This window comes from Cynoglossus semilaevis, unplaced genomic scaffold (assembly GCF_000523025.1).
Source record: "Cynoglossus semilaevis isolate Cse_v1.0 unplaced genomic scaffold, Cse_v1.0 scaffold261, whole genome shotgun sequence".
Taxonomy (NCBI): Eukaryota; Metazoa; Chordata; class Actinopteri; order Pleuronectiformes; family Cynoglossidae; genus Cynoglossus; species Cynoglossus semilaevis.
In genome coordinates, this window is record NW_007585133.1 from 91,465 (window position 1) to 110,755 (window position 19,291).

The window sequence follows — 19,291 nt, forward strand, 5'->3', positions numbered from 1 at the left end:
GGGGGCCGCCGCACAGGAGTCGCAGAAAGCCCAGGATGAAGGGAGGGGGGGGGGGGGGGGGGGAGAGACTGTTCTTGCCGTCTTTTCATTATTTCTGTGAACTCCCAGCAGATAAAGGAGAGGGACTTGAACAGACAAGACATAATTAAACTTCCAGGCAGGTCATGTGCTGTAAAACTAAATCAGCTGTCAGTTGTTGATCTGTGCTCAGAAGACACACGACTTAACAAAGTCTTTGGGACAGAAACAATTTCTTTATTTTTATATTTGTTTTAGAAATTAATTTTAACAATAAGTCTGATCTCTATTTTAAATTGCATTAGAGCACATATTATTTATTTAATTTTATATTTGGTTTGCTCTACATTTTAGAGACTACATGAAGTCTTTTTTCAAGTACAAACTTGCCAGGCAATTCAAAAATGTAATTTTTTCCTACATATAAACACACACATATATGTGTGTGTGTATATGTGTGTATATGTATGTATATATATGTATATATATATATATATATATATATATATATATATACACTTTTTTTTTCCTTTGGCTTGCAGTACATGCCTTTGAGAACTGGGGCATTTGGTCAAGTTTATACACGACTGGATACTGTAGACCTAAAGAACATTTGTTTTTGTGCAGCAAAGCATACACAACAATCTGGGAAAATTTGGTGAAAGTGGAAAGCTTGCATACACAAGTGGTGACTAGGGAAAGTGAAGCAGCCTCAGATCCATCCCACTGCATGTTTATAGTAAGAAAGCCCCAGTGCTGTTACACAGAAGTGAGAGAACACAGCAGGAGACAATAAACCAAGACTGTGGAGACACATAAGTAATGTGACCTATCACAGTCGCTGCTCTAGAAACACTGGCAGCAGCTCTCAATTTGTCTCTGCCAGCATTTTTCCTGGAGTGCAGGTTTACATTCATGCATTTTCAGCATTTAACTAAAACAGTACAGTACATTCCTGATGATTAAATGATGGAGGTGTCGTGGTATTTGTATTCATGGTTGGGTTAATGCAGACACGATGAGAGAGTTGAAAAAACACTGGGGTTTGGCACTACCCACTCAATTCCAGGGCCCAGTAATGAGTGTAGTGTTTACCTAAGAGAAAGACATGTCATACACCCATAGAACCTGATGATATTATGAGACAAGATGTTAGGTGTCTAGTTGCATCTGTCTTATTTGGTTTAATTAACTTTTCTTCCCGTGAAGCATTGAATATAATGATTAAATATCAATATAATATTAATGATTTAATACATTTTGCATCAATCATAATAGCTTGAATTCTTGAATTCTCATGTTGAATTCTCATGTTCGACTAAATGAACCAAGTATTTGTCAAAAACATAAAGCACTTTGTTTTAAATCTGACTCAGGAGAATAATAATTAAGGAAAGATGTCAAGGTTGACAACACTGAAACCAAAAGTGCTGAAGAATAACAGCTGAAGTGGAGCAGAACCTGGAAGACAGCGTGTCTAGGACTGAAGATCCCTGGCGAAAAGTTAGCCGCCTGCTGTACATTCAGTTTGTAGAACACAGATCCTGCACAGAGGAATGCCAATATCTGTGCTCTTAGACTCAGAGATCTGCAGTACAGTTTTATATTCTTACCAATTCAAAAATACCGTAATTTATGTAATATTCTGTTGGTAGCAGTGTGAGAGTCAGTCTTCTGAGTTACTGTCTGAACTTGCTTGTGATTAATGCAGATCCACTTTGACGGCATGTGAATCATCACTGATGATAATAGTTATAAAAATCCAATGACAGTGTGAGAAATGGATCTGTGAAGTATATTGATGATTAAGTCCTGTGTTTGAGGGAATCCACGCCCGGATCAAGAGGCAGAGGTGTGGCAATAGTTTATTGTGAGGAAAGAACTTTGTTTACACTCTCTTACTTCTGTTTAGGAAAATAATTACGTTTAAGAAATTGTACTGTATCAGTAGAGAAGAAGCCAGTTTTACAAATACTTATATATATTATGTTTGTTTAATTTAATATGCATTTCAATCTTGACATTAATTTCATATATTTTAGTAATGCACAAAGTGGATTTTTTTCATAAGAAGTAAAGAAAATGAATATGAATATGAAGCTTCATCATGTTGACATTTCACAGAGAATCGTCTCATGTGAAGCATAGGCTACAAAGAACAATAAGAGGATGTAATATTCTAAGATTGATTCTGGATCATTGGCTGTGAGTGTGCATTTGTTATAATCAAAACAGGGTATTATCATTACACAAGTTTTGCCAAGCACAGCTTCCCTAATCAAATTGCTAGCACAAATGCAAATGCAGTACTGCTGACAACAAAGTCTGTTTTCTTCAAATCAATATTATTAGCCGTGTTTTTTTTTTTTATCCCTTCAACAGAGAAGAATGCATGAGTGTTATAACAGTGCAGAGTGTGTAAAGGCGCCGTCGCACGTGAGGATTTAAAAAACAGACTTTTGATCATCTGAAACAGCAATTAAATCTTTCTTTTGTCTTTGTTATGTGAACAAAAGAGAGCTGCTCCGTCCAAGGAGCTTGCAGGCAGAGTTTTTTTGTGACCTTTATGTAAACTTCTGAGTGTGAGACATTGTCTGTGTCCTTCAGGCTTCATCACCCCCAGTGGAGAACATGGCCTTTACAAGCTAAGTTGCTGAGTGGTTTGGAGGACATAACATTAAGTCCTGCATTTACACTGTATTAACACTGTCCTGTACTAATCTGGTCTGAAAATTACATAAAGGCAGCGTCCCTGTAGATCAGACTATTCAAAGTGCAAACCACTCTAAATGCAGCCTTTATTCCAGCAGCTGCTCAGTGTTTTGTCATTATTTGGTGCTCTATGCCCAAAGCTGAATCAATAGAAGAGCACCTGCAACCAAGTGTTCTTGCTGAACTAATTCAAGTTGGAGGGATATAGTCTCCAGGTGGATTCTGTTACTGCTGCTGTTACAGCAGTCAGTGTAAGGCACTTAACCCTTAAGTCACAGCTGTGATACTGGAAATAAAAGTATAAGAAATGTGAGAAACGCTCACTTCTGTGTCACTTCTAATCAGTCAGGTGTATCTTCTCTTCTTGTGTTAATTGTGACTCTCTCCACCAGGTAATCATAGGGCTTGTGGAACATCAAACCCAATGTTCTTAGGCTTTTCCAACAAATGTTTTTCAGGATTCTTGATTGTTTCTAGGAACTGGAAGAGATCATAAAATAGTTTGGCAGTTTGATCATCAAGTTATCTCATTTTTATTATCACTCCTCCGCTGTCAAGGTTTCATATTTCACCTAGCTGAGATAATGCTAGCTGTGCTGCTAATCACCGATATAAAGCCAGGATAACAGATGTGGCAGTAAATGAAGATTCCTCAGCCAGCGTCTCTCAGATTTCACCAATCCCTTTTTTCACAAAAACAGCATCAAATTTGCAGCATACAGTCTTCTCTGTGTGCAGACATTGTAAGACTTGGCCAGTTGCAGGAAATAGAAACTCATTAAGGAGATTGTTGGGAGGGTCATTATCAAATCTCTGTGGAAAAGCCATTAAAAAACAACACCTCATGTGACATGACTTTCAAATTCGAATAGACATAAATATGTTTCTTAAAAAGTATGGGGGGGGCTATTTAATGCTCTTGAGAGAATTACCCAAGAATTCCAGAATTATCTAAGGAAGAACCAACTAATTTGGAAACTTAGCTGATGCAAATTTCATTAAGGCATTATTGTCAGAGCCTCATTTTAATCTCATCCAATATGGCTCTTTCTTCCACACTATTTTATTCAATTTTCCCTGCAGCCAGTGTGGTGCAGATTCAATTAACTGCCAAATGAAGTTACGGAAGGGATGGTAAATCCATCTGTTTTCCAGATACGGGCGGCTGGTTTTTACTGTCCCAGCCCTGCAAATATACCCAAGAAGGGGTTTATTAGCAGACATTTAATTTTACCAACTGTAAGAATGTTTGTATAAGTGTATATTTCCTTTAATTAAAGACATTGAAGTTTTATATTCTAATAAGCCTATTGAGTCAAGCACATTTAAGCAACGACACATGCACTACATAGAGCTTTTCTTTATAACCTTTAAATGTGAATTGTGTAAGAGTTACTGTTGGTGTAAACCCATTTATTTTATTTTTAAAATGGACCTAGAAATGACTAAAAGTTATAGATTGTTTATTGCTTCATGTTGGATCATCATGTGTTTTTACATGATCTTTTGTGCCTCATAGGTTACCATAGGTAACTGTCTGTTTTTAATAGTAACATCATGATTTCATGATTATGTATTTTGTGCTTTGTTTTAGATATTAATCTGATCCTGGACTAAAATGAAATATTTTTATTGTTTAAAGGACAAGGACCAATTTAGAAAATACCTCTTTTAAACAGTCCCAAATGGTGTAACAGTTACTAAGTTGACTGAACAGGTAAAATAAGAGTACTGAGTTCTGATAATAAGAATTGTTCTTTGCCCAGGTGCTTGTGGACTAAATGACAGTAGAAATGTGTTATGTTGATTTTTTATTTATTTTGTAGCTTGTAGCTGGTATGAACAGCTTCATATTACTTTTTCAAGTCCGATTCTGTAGTCTGGGGTATCTGCAGGTGCCAATGCCTTCCTTTTATCCAATGTTGTTAATAATACATGTGCCCCATATGGATGTACAATATAGTATTTATTCTGCTCTCTAAAGAAAGAAATAATATAGCCCTCAACATCTGCTGTCAGGCTGCTGATGCTTTGTATTTAAATGTTAAACACACAATTTCTAATATCAACTCTGATTGGTCAGAATCAACAGCACCATTTAAACGTTCAAGAATTTGGAGTGAACCTTTAAGTTATATTACTGTATCATAATGTTAAGAAAGGAGCCTCATACTCAATCTTCTTGGAATGTTAAATGCTCCATAGAGCTAACACGAGCAGTTAACTATTGCAACAGTGCGAGGCTATATCGCTGTCATTTACATTTTAGCTATAGTATAAATATATATAATATTATGTATATGTACAATACATGTAAATATATATGTATTGTGTGGTAAAAAAAAAAACAGTCTTCTGTTAACGACGTCTTGGCTTATTTTACATCAAAACCTATCCTTATTATTCTCTGTCCCATCCAGATTTTTTGAAAAGAAAAGAAATATGTGGAAAAGCATTAAGACTGTAATAACTAGAGTGTGTTGAATGAAGTATCTGCGATGATGGTGTGGTTACATCAGTACTCATGACATTTGTATTTGCATATATGTATAGGCAGAGAGATGCATGAGTTCATTCGGGTTACATTATTGATTGATATTATGGACGAAATCACTAATTTACATGTCCACTTTGCAAGTGTGGTTTATGTTGATCTAGTATTCAAGGCAGTCATTTTGACTTTTCACCTCTGAACGTGTCTCCACGCAACTCTCTCTTTTTCTCTCTTTCTTCCTCTCTCTCTCTCACTCTTTTTCTCTCAGTTTCCCTCAGTTAATGCAGGATGCATTGGTCTGTTTTATCTTGTCAGTGAGTGATTCATGAGTGTGAAAGAATGCCAGCTGTAATCGTGAAATGTGCAGCAGATGTCAGTAGTGAAGCAGCCAGAGCTGGAATCATTGCAACTGAGATTTGCTCCATTGTCTTCTGCAAGTACGTATATCTTATTTTTTAAAGTCTCTTTACTGAAATGAAAGACATACCACACTTGCTTCCAATTTTTGCTTCTTTTTTTTCCATCAAAGATGTCCTTTCTTTACATGTTGGGCTGAATTCCTCTCATCACTCTAAATGACACTTGATGGTCATGAGGTTGCACTTCCTAAGTGTGACAGCCCGAAATAATGCAGACAGCCTTAGTTGATTTCCTCCTTGTTCCTTTAGTCATGGCCGGTTCCCTCCCCTTATTCTTGTAACCAAATTGACTTTAGTTGAGGTTCTTTCTATGTGTCTTGTGTCTACGTGTTGTAAAGAGCCAGTAGATTTAAAAATATACAATATATATGATCAATTTCTTCATTTTACTTTTCAAAATCTTCAATTAGAAATAAAGTAAGTTTAGACCTACATTATTCTAGAAAAGCTGACAAGCGAAATGATTACAATTGAGCCTTTGAGCACAAGAGCACAACAGCACAATAGCATTGTTGGTGTTTTACCACCGTTCATAAATCAAATAATACAAAGTATGCAAGTTTTCTAATTATACTCTTGAAACGTATATAGTTTCACTCAAAGGGACATTTGTTAGTAAAGTTGTGGAGTGAAAAATATAATTCTAGTCACATCCAAAACTTTTTCACATGTCTGCTTGGCAGGGAGACCAGCGTGCAAAAAAGCAGCGAGAATGTTTAATGCATAGATGTGCTCATCAATGGCAACCCTACACTTCTATGAATATGTCACTTCTTCTCACTTCACTGTCAGTCATTTCCAAACTCATTTTTATTCATACCCTTTAGCTGTAGGAAGTGTCAATGGTTGCCATTCAGCTGTCTCCTGTAAGAGAACGGGGAAACATACCATGTTGTCTTTCATTTTACTGTTTTCAACTTGTAAAACAGCAGGTGTATTTATTGTTTTGTTGTTTTGTTTTGACAAAGGTAAACCAGATCCATTCTGATCTTTTTGTAAATGATGCGTCAAGAGTAGCAAAGTTGTAGCAGGAAGAACACTGTTCTACTGGATGGACTTAGGTGTCCTTTTATTTTGTATACATTGGAGTTGACTTGTATTCTGGATTTACAAACAATCAGTGTGAAAATACACAAATGTGTGTGTGTATTTTTGAACAACTCTGTGGCGTTTCACCTCACCTTTTTTTTTTTTTTTTAGTTTTATTTAATGCATTTTTAAACACCCATTGGCTTAAACACAGCATGGCTTTGTTCCCATGAAATATTGCAATGTGTGACTATTCGACTCCAAGTAACATTATAAAAAAATAGCTGCAGATCCCCTTAGGTTTGCAGAATTTATTTAGAGCACACCTCTTCTCACCCCACCCTCACCCAACCCTCCCCTGCCCAATTGCTCATATATTACATGCTGTCATAAAATAAAAATAAAAAAGGTAGGCAAAGTTAAAAAAAAAAAAAGTTAATGGAGATGTTAGTCTGTTAACGTGGATTTTGTCTCCAAGCCCACAGAAGTCATGTTGACCTCAAAAGTGACTGACAAAACTTTCAAATGACTTCCATGCTTTACAACTGACCCTGTTTCTTCTTTGAACCCAGCGCTCAACCCTTGACCCTGGTGATCATGATTATTCTTCCATTAAAGTCAGGGCGTGGTCATCTTTGTTATACTATAATAATTATCTTTTCTGATGTTCAGCCACTCTGAGGTTGAATACCAGAATTTTTCAGCAGTCAGTTAGAACTGAAGATGTGGGATGAGAGGTCAAAATGTATTTAAGAAATTAATGCAAATTTGCATAGACATTCTTTAATGTTTTTAAATTAATTAATCTTCTGTACAAATGTAGGGTCAAACTTCATTAAACCAAACAGCATGGTTACGGGAGGCTTTAATGTGTGTTTGGTAACCACTGATCAGTACGACACAGTGGAGTTCTGTCTGTCCTACTTTGACAAAAGCTTTATCTTCTGCCGTATATTTCCAGGAAATAGAATCACGCTTCAGACCATTTGCACACTTTTCATTTCTCTGTGTGAGATCTCAGCAGGTATTTACACCTGCTGTGATGCCATCACCCCAGGTGAAACCCCGGTGCAGACGCATGTGTGGGATGGAAGAATATTTAGAAGTTTACTCACCACTTCAAAGCCATGATGAACAATAAAGACTGGCTTCATTCACATTCACACTCCTATTCTTTTATCACCATAAAACCACCACAGAACACTATACAGTCGGCTCCAAATATCTCTGACACCTGTGCTTTCACCACATTTCTGAGGCTGTAAAAGACAACAGTTTAAAGCAGCTGCTCGTCGGATTTTTGTGTAAAACAAACAAAAAAAAAAAAAAAACTGTTGAGGCCGTGCATTAAATCAGTGCAGGCAGAAGAACATCAGTAACCCTGATCTCTAACTGGTGTGTTTTCATGTTTTTGTTTTTTTTTATAATAAAGTAGGAAGGTTGAGTAAATCACAATGTATCTTTTTAAAATTCCAATTACAGTCATGCATATATTTACATTTGTTTACAAAAAAAATCTCCCATAATGTGCATTGATTTAACAGTTCAACAAATGTTCACTCTGTTTGGGCCAGAACATTAAAACATTCTCCCTTGCATGATGCAGTTTGGTTCTCCTGTTTTACAATATCTGACCTACTGGTATTTATAAACAGAGCATACAGTGTTCAATTTCAACTATTTTTGAATTGCGGACAATACACCATAAAAACCAGGCAATGATAATCTGTGTGTATTGATTTTAGTTGCTGTTAATAGTTTAAAAGTTTCTGTCACTCTGCTCCATTATAAATTCTTCACTGCTGAGATGACAAAACACAAACATGTGACAAAACAAGCTCTAAACTCAGTGGGGCTGACATCCATGGTTCATCATGTCTCAGCCTGACTGTGCACCAGCACATTTTATACTCAGAGAAGTGTCATGACACAGACAGGATTTTTCTTTGCACTCAGCACTGAAGTGCTGCACTCAGTCAAGCAGTTGTGTGGAAATAGGCTGCCTTCTGCCACATCGGCCCAGCTTTTCTCTTTCAGCCATTTTTGGTTTGCTAGTTGTGATTAACAGCTTTTCTGGAAATGGTAGGGTTGCAGCAGTTCAAAATATTGGGCTTTGTCATGTAGCATGTAATACTTTTTTTTCTTCTGGTGAGCAGAGCTGACGTCTCACAAAAGAACTGAATCGAAATGGGATTCAGAATAAGAACTGGGCCACTTCACCTATAGCCGCAAACAGCAGAATGTGGGCATTTATTTTCCTTTCTGTTTATTTGATTGTTGTTTTCTTTGAATAAATTTAACAAAAAATACCACGTGAATGTGATTTTCTTTTTGCTAATAGTATTTTTCTTTTTAAAAGTAAAAACTGGCATATTTTTACTAGTGTTATCCAGTGTCATTCAAGTTCAGCCTTCTCAGTGGTTCAATAGTCATTGTAGAATTTTTATAAAATCTCAACTTGATCTGTTTTCTTGACACTAAAAACGTTGTTTTCACACATAACATGGTGTTCATTTTTTTAGACTGAATGAATGCTTGAATATAAATTATGCTCTATTTACCTAATTATTAAATAATAGACTGGTACATGGACTAAGGTGGAGGAGATGTAAACCAGCTGAGAATTTTATTTGAATTCATCTTTCTGAATGCTGTTGTCAAAAGTCCTAATTTAGTCCATTTGAATAGAAATGTCTTTAGATAAAAAAAAAAAGAAATCATTGACTGATCAAGTAACCTTTGTTAGAAAAAGAAGTGTTTTTTTGTTTGTTTTTTTCGTATATGTATTATTCCTTTCCTGGTATAATTACTTGTGAAGTTCAGAACTGTTTCTGTTATTTCAAGGACATTGTACTCTGACCCACTGCTCACTAACTTCCCTTTATACCTCCCTGATTTAGGTCCATGGCCTTCAGTAGTAAATGCAGTTGAAAAAAAATTGACCTGTCATTAATTCTTCAGTACATCCTGAGGGTATGAGAACAGTGAGGCGGTATGTTTTGCCAACTCTCACACCAGCTCTGAGCTTTAATAATAGGTGGCCCGCTGAGAGGCTGATGATCCATGGTGCTATCCTCTTGGCTCCGTGATACATCTGCATGCGATTGTTGAATTCTGCACTGTGATACCAGGAGGAGGCAACATGCGACACATAAGTGCACATAGGCCACGAGGATTAAATGAGTCTTTAACATATGCCGTTATACTAGCACAGCTAGAGGGGAATTTATCAGCAGAATAAAATAAAAAGAAATACTAAACTGGGATTCATTAGAGGACCGTGAAAAACTGCCTCTCATTGCCAAAGCCACTTCAAATGTGAATGTGGGATTTAATGCCTAAATTTAAAACAGAAGCTAAAATAAGACAAATATTATTCATATCTATTAAGTGACAGATAATGTTGAGAACATCTTTTAGAGATTAAAAGCTTATGAAATGACCCACACACCTGGTCTGTTTAGGGTTAAGTAGGGAGAATTAAGTTGATGAAAACAGAACAGAAGGTGAAAACCACAGATGAGGTCTGGCCTTAACAAGGTCCGTGCTTTAGTTACTGCCCTCAGTGTTGAAGGCTGACATCATTAGGGGAAAGAAGGGGGTTTTGGGATTTTTTTTTTTTTTTTTTTTTCACTTGTCTTGCTGTATCATTACCATCCCTCTTGTTTCAGTTGTATTTGGTTGCAGATCTCGCTGCCTGGCTTGAGTGAAATTACTAAGGTTCTGCAACTGGAGCAGAATTGAAGTCTCCTGCCCTTCACTACCTACAAACCTACCTATATTTTTTCATATTTTCAGATCACAGAATTGGCTATATATATATATATGTATGTATATATATATATATAGCCAATTCTGTGATTTGAAAATGTGAACGTATATATACTGTATATTCTGTTTTCTTAAATTTTTATTTTTGTTTTGTTTTTTTTTAACATCCTTGACCACATCTGCACACTGGTTTAACATCGTACAACTGCAGAACTGGAAATTTCTTTGGCCGTTGTTTATAAGAGAAACCACAAGCTTCTGTTCCCCTAATGAGGGCATTGCTTTGTCTGCATAGATCAGAGTCAGGGTCTGTGTACACATCAGGAGTCTGCTTTCAGGAATGGCTGTTCTGATATTCATGGGACCTTATTGAGGCAAGGCAGTGTTGCCTAAATAATCTTCTTTGACCACAAACCCTACAGGAGAAAATGAGCAAAAATATTTTTTATTAATTATTTTTATTCAGAGAGATATCTCTTTGTTAGTGCTTTAAAAATGTTCTTTGTGGATGTACTTGTTTTATAAGCCCCCTTTGTTTGAACATCTCAGACATTCATTTATTTTCTATCTAGGATCAACACAATCTGGAGCTGAGGAGCTCTGGGGCAAGGTGACGTTCTGTAGTGCACAGGTGTGCTGTGTCTAAATCCAGCCCCACACCTTCCAAACCATTCACTAGCTATTGTCATGAATGAATCTTCAGTTATGAACATAGTTTATGTTTCAAGCATTCATGTCATTCTCCAGGTGATTGGTGATGTTTTAGCAGCCGAACTGGCCTACTGGATTACTTTTTGATTTAAAATGCTAATAAAAGAAACTTCTTAGCAGTGGTGGCTTACTGGTTAAGGAAGCAGACTTGGGTCCAGAAGGCTCAAGGTTCAAGTCCACCAGCTGCCAAGTTACCATTGAGGTGCTCTGAGCATGGCACTGTCCCCACACACTGCTCCCTGGGTGCTCAAAGCTGCCCACTCTTCACTGTGGTGATGGGTTAAAAGCAGAGGTCACATTTGGTTGTGTGCAGTGGTGTGCTGTGTCACAATGACAAGGAGTTCACACACAAAAAAAGAAAAAGACGTGCCATAGCTTTTCAAACAAGCCCTGCTGGCCAGTAGTTGTATTGCAGCAAAAACTGCTTGTGCTGTTGACCTTAGAAACAAAGTCATTTCACTAAGATTACAAGGCAAAACACAAAAATGTCTGTTGTCTTGTCAGTATTAATATTATGGAGGATGCATGTAAGAAATTTAAGCCATAAGTGAAGCCATTCACATCTCAGTTCAGGCAAAGCCATTGTTTCACAGTGTGGAACAAAGTACTCTGTACTGCGAGGCATTATGGTGTTTTATAAGTGTGTCAGGACACAGAGGTGGTATAATGTAGAGCCGTATCAAATGCATTTGTTTCCTCTGCTTGCTTATTTGCTTAATCTACCCTGTGCTCTATTTTGTTTTTTTGTCAGGGAGCAAAGACATGGTATATTTTGGCCTATGACCAGGCCAATTAGTTTGATGTATGGCCACCCCGAGACTGTGTGTATTCAGCAGAAGAAATAAATCCGCATGCTGCTGTTTCTCTCTCTTGCTCCGTCTGTGCTTCTAAAATTTGCCACTGTCTCCCCATGTGACATGAAATGCTAAGTTGCACCTTTTTTTTTTCCTGAGTCTCGGTTTTCTGTGAATTGGTGCTGGGTGTTAGTGAGAGTGTGTGAGTCAGAGAGACTTAAATACATACATCACACTCTTCATATGTTTAATTCTATTGATAAAGAAATTATCATAACATAAGTTAAGTATGAATTAATAATTAATTTTGTTCTACACACCACAGGGTAATGTGTAAAAAATGTTAAAAAAATATTGTGTATAATATGTGTTCATCTTTTATTGTTTGGTTACTACACATTATTTGATCTTTTATTGCATTTGACACAGTACTCTATTGAATAATGTTTTTTTCTATACAAATTCACAAAGATTATCATATTGTTGACATACCACTATGTAAATGTACTTCAACAAATTATCCACCTTGGGTCATTCCCAACCACACCGTACCAGCATGAGATGATACACTAACACATAAGGAAAAAGTGAGTTCATGTACTGATTTAAAGATATGGAAAATCAGCAGAAGCAAATAAACTCCTTATATATGTTCCTCCGAGCAAATGTATGGCACTTCCTGTCTGTGCTCCATGTCATTGATCTTCAGACACAATTTAAAAATAACTCTAGGTTTTCAGATGAATCCACTTGAGATGTTTCACATCAGCATTAGATGTGACTGGAAATAAGAGAACCTTAAGAAAGTTCATTACATATTTCTCAGGTATTCTTTTCAGCGGTAAATAAAACAGCTCATCAGTAGTCAGTATGTGCTGTGAAGTAGCCATCAGTTTGAATGACCATAACTGGTGTCCTGGAATAATGTGTTTCAGACAGAAAAACCAGAGACCTAAACAAACAGTAAATTATGTTAAGGTTTTTGCTTCTCTGCATGAAAAGAAGTCAGCGATTCAGTTAGGAATTGAGAAGGGTATGATGGCTCCTCTGTCAGGTTGTTAAAAAAAATTCAGCGCAGGACATTTTAACAGAATAATTAGCTCAGTCTTATTTACATAATGGTCAGGCACTGGCTTGAAAAAGACTAAAATGGAAATTTGGTGTAATTACACACACATTAACACTGATTTGAATGCTAGTGAGGTGTTTAAAGTAGGCAGTAAATGCAAGAGTTGGCTTACTGATTACCAATAGCAAAATGTAGGTTTGACTAGATGACACAAACAAAAGTCAAATGTTTTTTTTAACAATAAAAGAAACTGAAAGACAACTGAAATAAGCATTACCTGAATTAAATTTTTTCTTCTGAAATACTAATGTGCATATTTAAAATGATTGTTGAATTATTGTATATTGTGGTGATTTTGTAAATACCGACTGTACAGGGGGTATAGTTGTCTTTCTTTTTCTGAGGTTCCAGCAGAGATCGTACTTCTTTACTTCCTCTCCTTCCCCCTTATTATGTCTCTCTCAGGTGGACCTGCTTGTGCCAACCAAGGTCACGGGTGTCATCACCCAGGGAGCTAAAGACTTTGGCCACGTCCAGTTTGTTGGCTCGTACAAAATTGCCTATAGTAACGACGGCAAGTGGTGGACTATATATCAGGATGAGAAACAAGGCAAAGATAAAGTAAGTTGCTTTTACACCACTAAGACTATAAAGTCCAGGACAAATTCATCACCTTAACTGAAGCTATGAATAATGTATTTCACCATGCACACAAAAGTAGAAAAACTGAAGCAAATGTAAATAAAAAATCTATATGTATTAAAACTGAAAATGACAATTTTGAGAGCTGTCCATCTGTCACCGCGGACCCTCCACCCTCTTTTCCCCTGCTGCCTTTTCCTTATCTGTGGCTATAACCGAGGTTGCCTGAGGTCTGTACGATTGCAGTCCCTCCACTTTGACATCAGATAAGACTGTGCCGTCAACCTGGCTCAGCTGATGTTGTCCTATGTCGTGAATCTTGTTTTTATGGCCCTTCAACAAAGTACAGATGTCCATTCCAGTCTACAGCCATGACAGTGACAGTGCACAGCTGCACCAAGCTCAGGGCTGATAGCAGGAAGAGCTGCAGGCATTAACAGCGGCACTGTCCTGTCAGATACTGCTGTTAAGAGCGGTATTGTTTTCTTTTCCCTCTTCAAGGCTAAGCTTTATTTTCAATAAGAAAATAAAGCTTAGCCTGTCCTTACGTTGTTTTGATCGTCCTACTATAACCCTAAACCTGTCCTACTATTAAAACAAAACCCTATAGTATCTATGTGTCAAATACAACTCATACAGGGATGTTGAATAAAATAAGAAAAACACACATTAAACCAAAGAACATCATCCTCTTTTATAATGTTTATTTTAATCTTACTGCAGGTCTTTTCTGGAGTTCCATTGTTTAGAAGTTGCTTCTCTTTGAGCACATGATTTATTGATGATATCAATATTACTGCGTGGTATTTATCCGCTTGTGTGTAAATTTGATCAGGTTCTCCTCAAATACACAGTTGTTTGCAGAAACACTTGCTGCTTCCTCCTTGGATCCGTCTCTTTCCTCCATGCACTGACTGTTTTGTGCTTGCAAACTTTACAATCCCACATTTCTAACCTTTAATAATCAGTCCCGGCCAAGAAAATGCCAGACATGACACTGACTGATGAAAGATTCACTCCACTGTATAAACTGCCTCGATCAATAATCTCAAAAAAACTATTTTTGTTTTGTTGTTGCAATGGGTTTTCTTCTTATTTGATTGAAAAACAATGTTGATAACTCAGTTCCTGCTTGTGGGACATTTTTGTTGCCTTTCATGACTGAATGAAAGTGCCAAGGTCAAAGGAGGACACAGGCTAGTTCCTAACATCCTAAAATCCTATAGTGACCAACACTCATCCTCCATTCCACCGCAGCCCATGTTCTGCAGTATTTGCTCATTAAGGTGTCAGTTATGATGCTTGACTTTCTCGTAAAAAAAAACCCTGATTCAGATTCAGAGTTTGTAGAGCTGTATGTGGTGACTTCAGCCACCATTTCAAAAAGTGTTTTTGTTTGGCTCATCCTGAAATGATGTAGCACTGAGATATTACTTATTTTTTTTAATTGATACCCCTTCAATGGACAGGTATCAATTTAGGCCTTTGTCCTTGTAGCTAAGCCCAGTTTTCCATTGCTGCGGTGAAATCTTTGCTTAGAGAGCTTAGAATTACCACACCGATAGTTATCTGTGAAAATATAGGCCACTGCAGGAACAGCATGATGTTCACTTGACCTTTTTCACCACTGCTTTTCAAAGCATGAAACCCAGATAGAAAAAGAAAGAGAGAAAAGTGTCAGCGACCAATTTGCAACCTTTGATTGGTTTTTAATTTTTGTTTCCAAAAAGTAAAAACCTTGGTTGGTATGAATTTTAAAAACACATTAGTAAAACATGTAAAATTATAATGTTAACGACATTTTTAAGGTATATACTAGATAATATCTTTGGACAAAACATTTGGTAACTGTACAAAAAGGATACATTTCTTTTTTTTTTAATTTATTTTGATTGTATGCAATATCTTTAAATCCAAAAACCAAATGATTTGCCAGGAAATTATGTAAAATGACTTAAATGTAATTTATTTTCACCATAGTGTTCTATAATATTATCCGTATACTGTATATATGCAATTTCACTCATATCATTTATTCTTCAGAAATGGACAGCCGCTCAGTCAGAGTGTGTGTGTTCCATATTAGAAGGCAGAGAGTTTATCAAGCTCCTGAAATGTCAGTCAGTTTATTCCCTGGCAGCTCTAAGGGGCGGTTCAGATATATGAATCTTCAAGGTGTTTTCCCCATCCAGCCAGCTAAACCAGCCATTAATGCTAGAGGACACATTTGGCTGTCGGACTCCCAAGGGTCCTCCTGACACACCACACTGCTCAACATGGCAGTGGTGCATACACGCTCACACGGCGCATGGCTGCCACTGTGTATTTGTGTGCACATGTGGAGCTGTGTTTGCGTTTCCGGATATCTTGGTCGGGCGCAGTGCTGCAGGCTTGTAAGTATTCTTCTCAGCTTCCCCCTCCAGCTCCAATGTGGCACAGGCTGCAGGCAGTAACATCTAGATTGAGGCAGAGAAGGCAGTGCCAGAATGCAGATGTTGTCATAGCAGGCCACGGTGACACACACACACATTCACACATACACATGCACAGTACAAAACTCAGTGCCTTGTTTGCTTCTCCTTCACACAACAACTCCCCCATATTGCTGCAGTTTGAACCGACAACTTACAGTGGGGTCCATTGTTCAAATATAATTACACAGGGATACATTCCATAATTATAGAAATTGGTCTGACTGCATTCTCACCCAGGTCACTCCATTGACTTTACCCCTGTGCCACTGCTCTTTCCTGGGTGTCAATATTTGCAGATGTGATGGGGCCAATCAAGCACTAATGTAATTGACTTATGTCTAATAGTGTTTCACACTAATGACACAGGGTTAATAAGCCATTAGATCCTTCAATTCCCTCCAGGTCAGAGGGTAACTGAATGTTGAATGCTTTTGTGTTCACTTCTTTTGAGGCAACCTTAGCCTGGGAACATGTTTGCTTCGGTGTTTAATGTAACCAAAGATTGAAATAATAACCACAAAAGTATGATTAGCTACTTGTAATACCTAATCATTTATTTTGGGCGTTTGATTCAGTGGAACTCCCTCTGTATTAGCCAGGCTCTTAGGTATGCAGTTCTTGACCCTTTGTTAAGACATGGCTGGGTTTTTTTTTCTTCTGTAAACACAGACGGCTCAGGCCAGAACAGGGCAAAGAGCAAAAAGACCTCAGTGACCTGCTTCACTGACCAGTAGAGTAGGTTTAAATAATAAAGTGCAGGTGAGAGTGGAGTGGAGCATCTCCAGAGACACTCAAGGCCCCACCATTGTACCACATGACTCCACCAGCCTGGAAAATTAATAATTGTGGCTCCTGGGCCTGAGTTAGAACACTAAGAAATTTGTTCAGTCTTATTGTGTTTTGATTGTGTTAACTTACAGGAAATCAATCATGACACTCCCTCTGCTGTTTACAGATATTTAACTAAAGATATGATCTGTAATCTTAGTTTACTGTCTCATTGTTGCTGCGAGAACATTTGAACCAAGCCTATTGTGAAACAATAAAAAATCCAAGATAATACAGGCAGATGGCAGCATCCTTGCAGATACATGTTTTTAATATTTTTAAGAGAGAGGCGCTTTGGCCCAGAGTCAATGTCTCTGTCATTCGTGTGGAACCCCAGGGTTCACCTCCTGGGCAAGTTTGAATCCCGGTTAGGGCGGTTAATACCTTCCAGTGGACTCACCACCTGCAGGAAGGTTTGGGAGGTTGGTACGGTGCTATGTGATCTGGGTGGCAACTGCTGCCCCCGCGACATCCGGTAACGGATAAGTGGATGAAAATGGATGGATGGATGGATATTTTTAAGAGATTTCTGCAGACTACATATTCTAGGTGATAATTATTTTGAACATCTACGTCTTGTCAACAAACAAATTGTCATATTTTAATACAGCTGTTGTGTTAGTGGTTGTTGGTCGACAAGAGTTAACACATTCTGCAATTCTAACCATTGTCAACCCTCGTAGGTCTGTGGTTATTCATTTACACTTACACACGGGGCAGTGGTGGCTTAGTGGTTAAGGAAGTGTACTTGGGCCCAGAAGGCTTCAGGTTCGGGTCCACAAGCTGCCAAGTTACCACTGAGGTGCTCTGAGCATGGCACCGTCCCCACTCACTGCTCCCTGGGTGCTTAAAGCTGCCCACTGTTCACTTTGGTGATGGATTAAATGCAGAGGTCACATTTGGTTGTGTGCAGTGGTGTGCTGTGTCACAATGACAAGGAGTTCGCTTACCTTCCTTAATTTGCACTTATATGCCGATCTAATGTAATTACTGTTTAAGACTGTTTAAATTTAAATGCTTTTTAATGGGCTACTGGACAGATTATCAAGGATTTTTTAAAGATTTTATTTGAATTTTTGATTGCAAATAACTCTGTGGGAAGTATGAAGCTGAAAAAAGTGGAGATTTGAAGTTGAAGAGCAAAGCAGGATCCAGGATTTGCTACATTCACCAAAAAAATATTTTTGGCAGTTTGAATAAGACAAATTTCTTGTCAACATATTTTATTTGCCAGCAGCTAGTAGCATGTAGCGGCTAGTAGTTTCCCAGTGTTTCCATGTGGGCTGACCACGGCTCAGACACAGCAGGTTGAGCCTTTGCAGCAGGAGCTGCCAAGTTCGTAGTTCGCTCTGTTTTATTTTCCCTATGAAACACATTTCAACTTGAGATAATAGTTTGTTGTTTTTAAAGCTGGTTCTGTTGTTATTCCAATTCAATATCTTTTGGTAATTAATGGCAACAAGTATTGTTTTTGAGTTGATTTCCAAACAAACAGAATTAATTAAAAACAAGCTAAGGAGTCCACAATCGAGGTAAAATTATAACGTGACCAAATGTCAAAACAGAAAAGATGAATATGTCAGCAAATAAATAATAGTTTTTATTATGAGTTTTATTTTACCATTACAGGATAAATAAATAATAAAAAAAAATCCCTTAGCCATGTTATATAATGACTAATTATAGTACAACTTATATTTTAAGTTGTTCTGAAATTTCAATAATGCTACAAGGCTAACAATGTAATTTTTTATATTACAAACACATTATTAAATAAATAAAATATAATTTTGTAAAATAATAACTTTTCCTCCTACATGACTAAAAAGCAAAAGATAGCTAGTTGCTTTTCTGAGCCTGAAAAGTCAATACAGTTTCTTTCCTAATATTTGTCAGTGGAGACAATTTCATTCCACCGCTGATACCATTTCCTGTTTCTTTTCACAAGACTGTTTGTCATTTTATTTAGATTGTTCACATATCCTGCTCTAGACAGCTTATTTCAAAGACATTGCCTCTGACACTGTGCAGGTCCCCAGACAGTCTAGGAAAGATTCTTGTCATATTTCAATCAGCTGCTGCTGTCTTCCTGCTCTTCCTTCCTTATATTGTACTGGCATGTCCTCTAGTCACATTATGCCTGGCCCAACACATCTGCAAGTGACACATTTCTGTTCTCTTCAATGTCAAATGTTTATTGTGTTGTTTTTGGTTTGGCTTAATATCAGCTCTGTGAGTGTAAATGGACTGAGGTTTTCAGGGGTATTGAATGGGCACAATGCACCTAGTGATTCTGGTGTCAGCTCAAAGGTTAACCATGCGACATATAT

General features: G+C 37.4%; 1 protein-coding gene across 4 annotated transcripts in view; it reads left to right on the top strand.

Annotated features, from left to right (window-relative positions):
• The window catches only part of LOC103398856 (EGF-like repeat and discoidin I-like domain-containing protein 3), a 116,925-nt gene that overhangs the window by 88,643 nt on the left and 8,991 nt on the right, over positions 1 to 19,291 (top strand). For all 4 annotated transcript variants that reach the window (XM_017030947.2, XM_008337605.3, XM_008337604.3 and 1 more), the window contains one exon: positions 13,483 to 13,638. In XM_017030947.2, the coding sequence (XP_016886436.1) occupies positions 13,483 to 13,638 (156 nt within the window). The remainder of the gene's footprint in view (positions 1 to 13,482; positions 13,639 to 19,291) is intronic.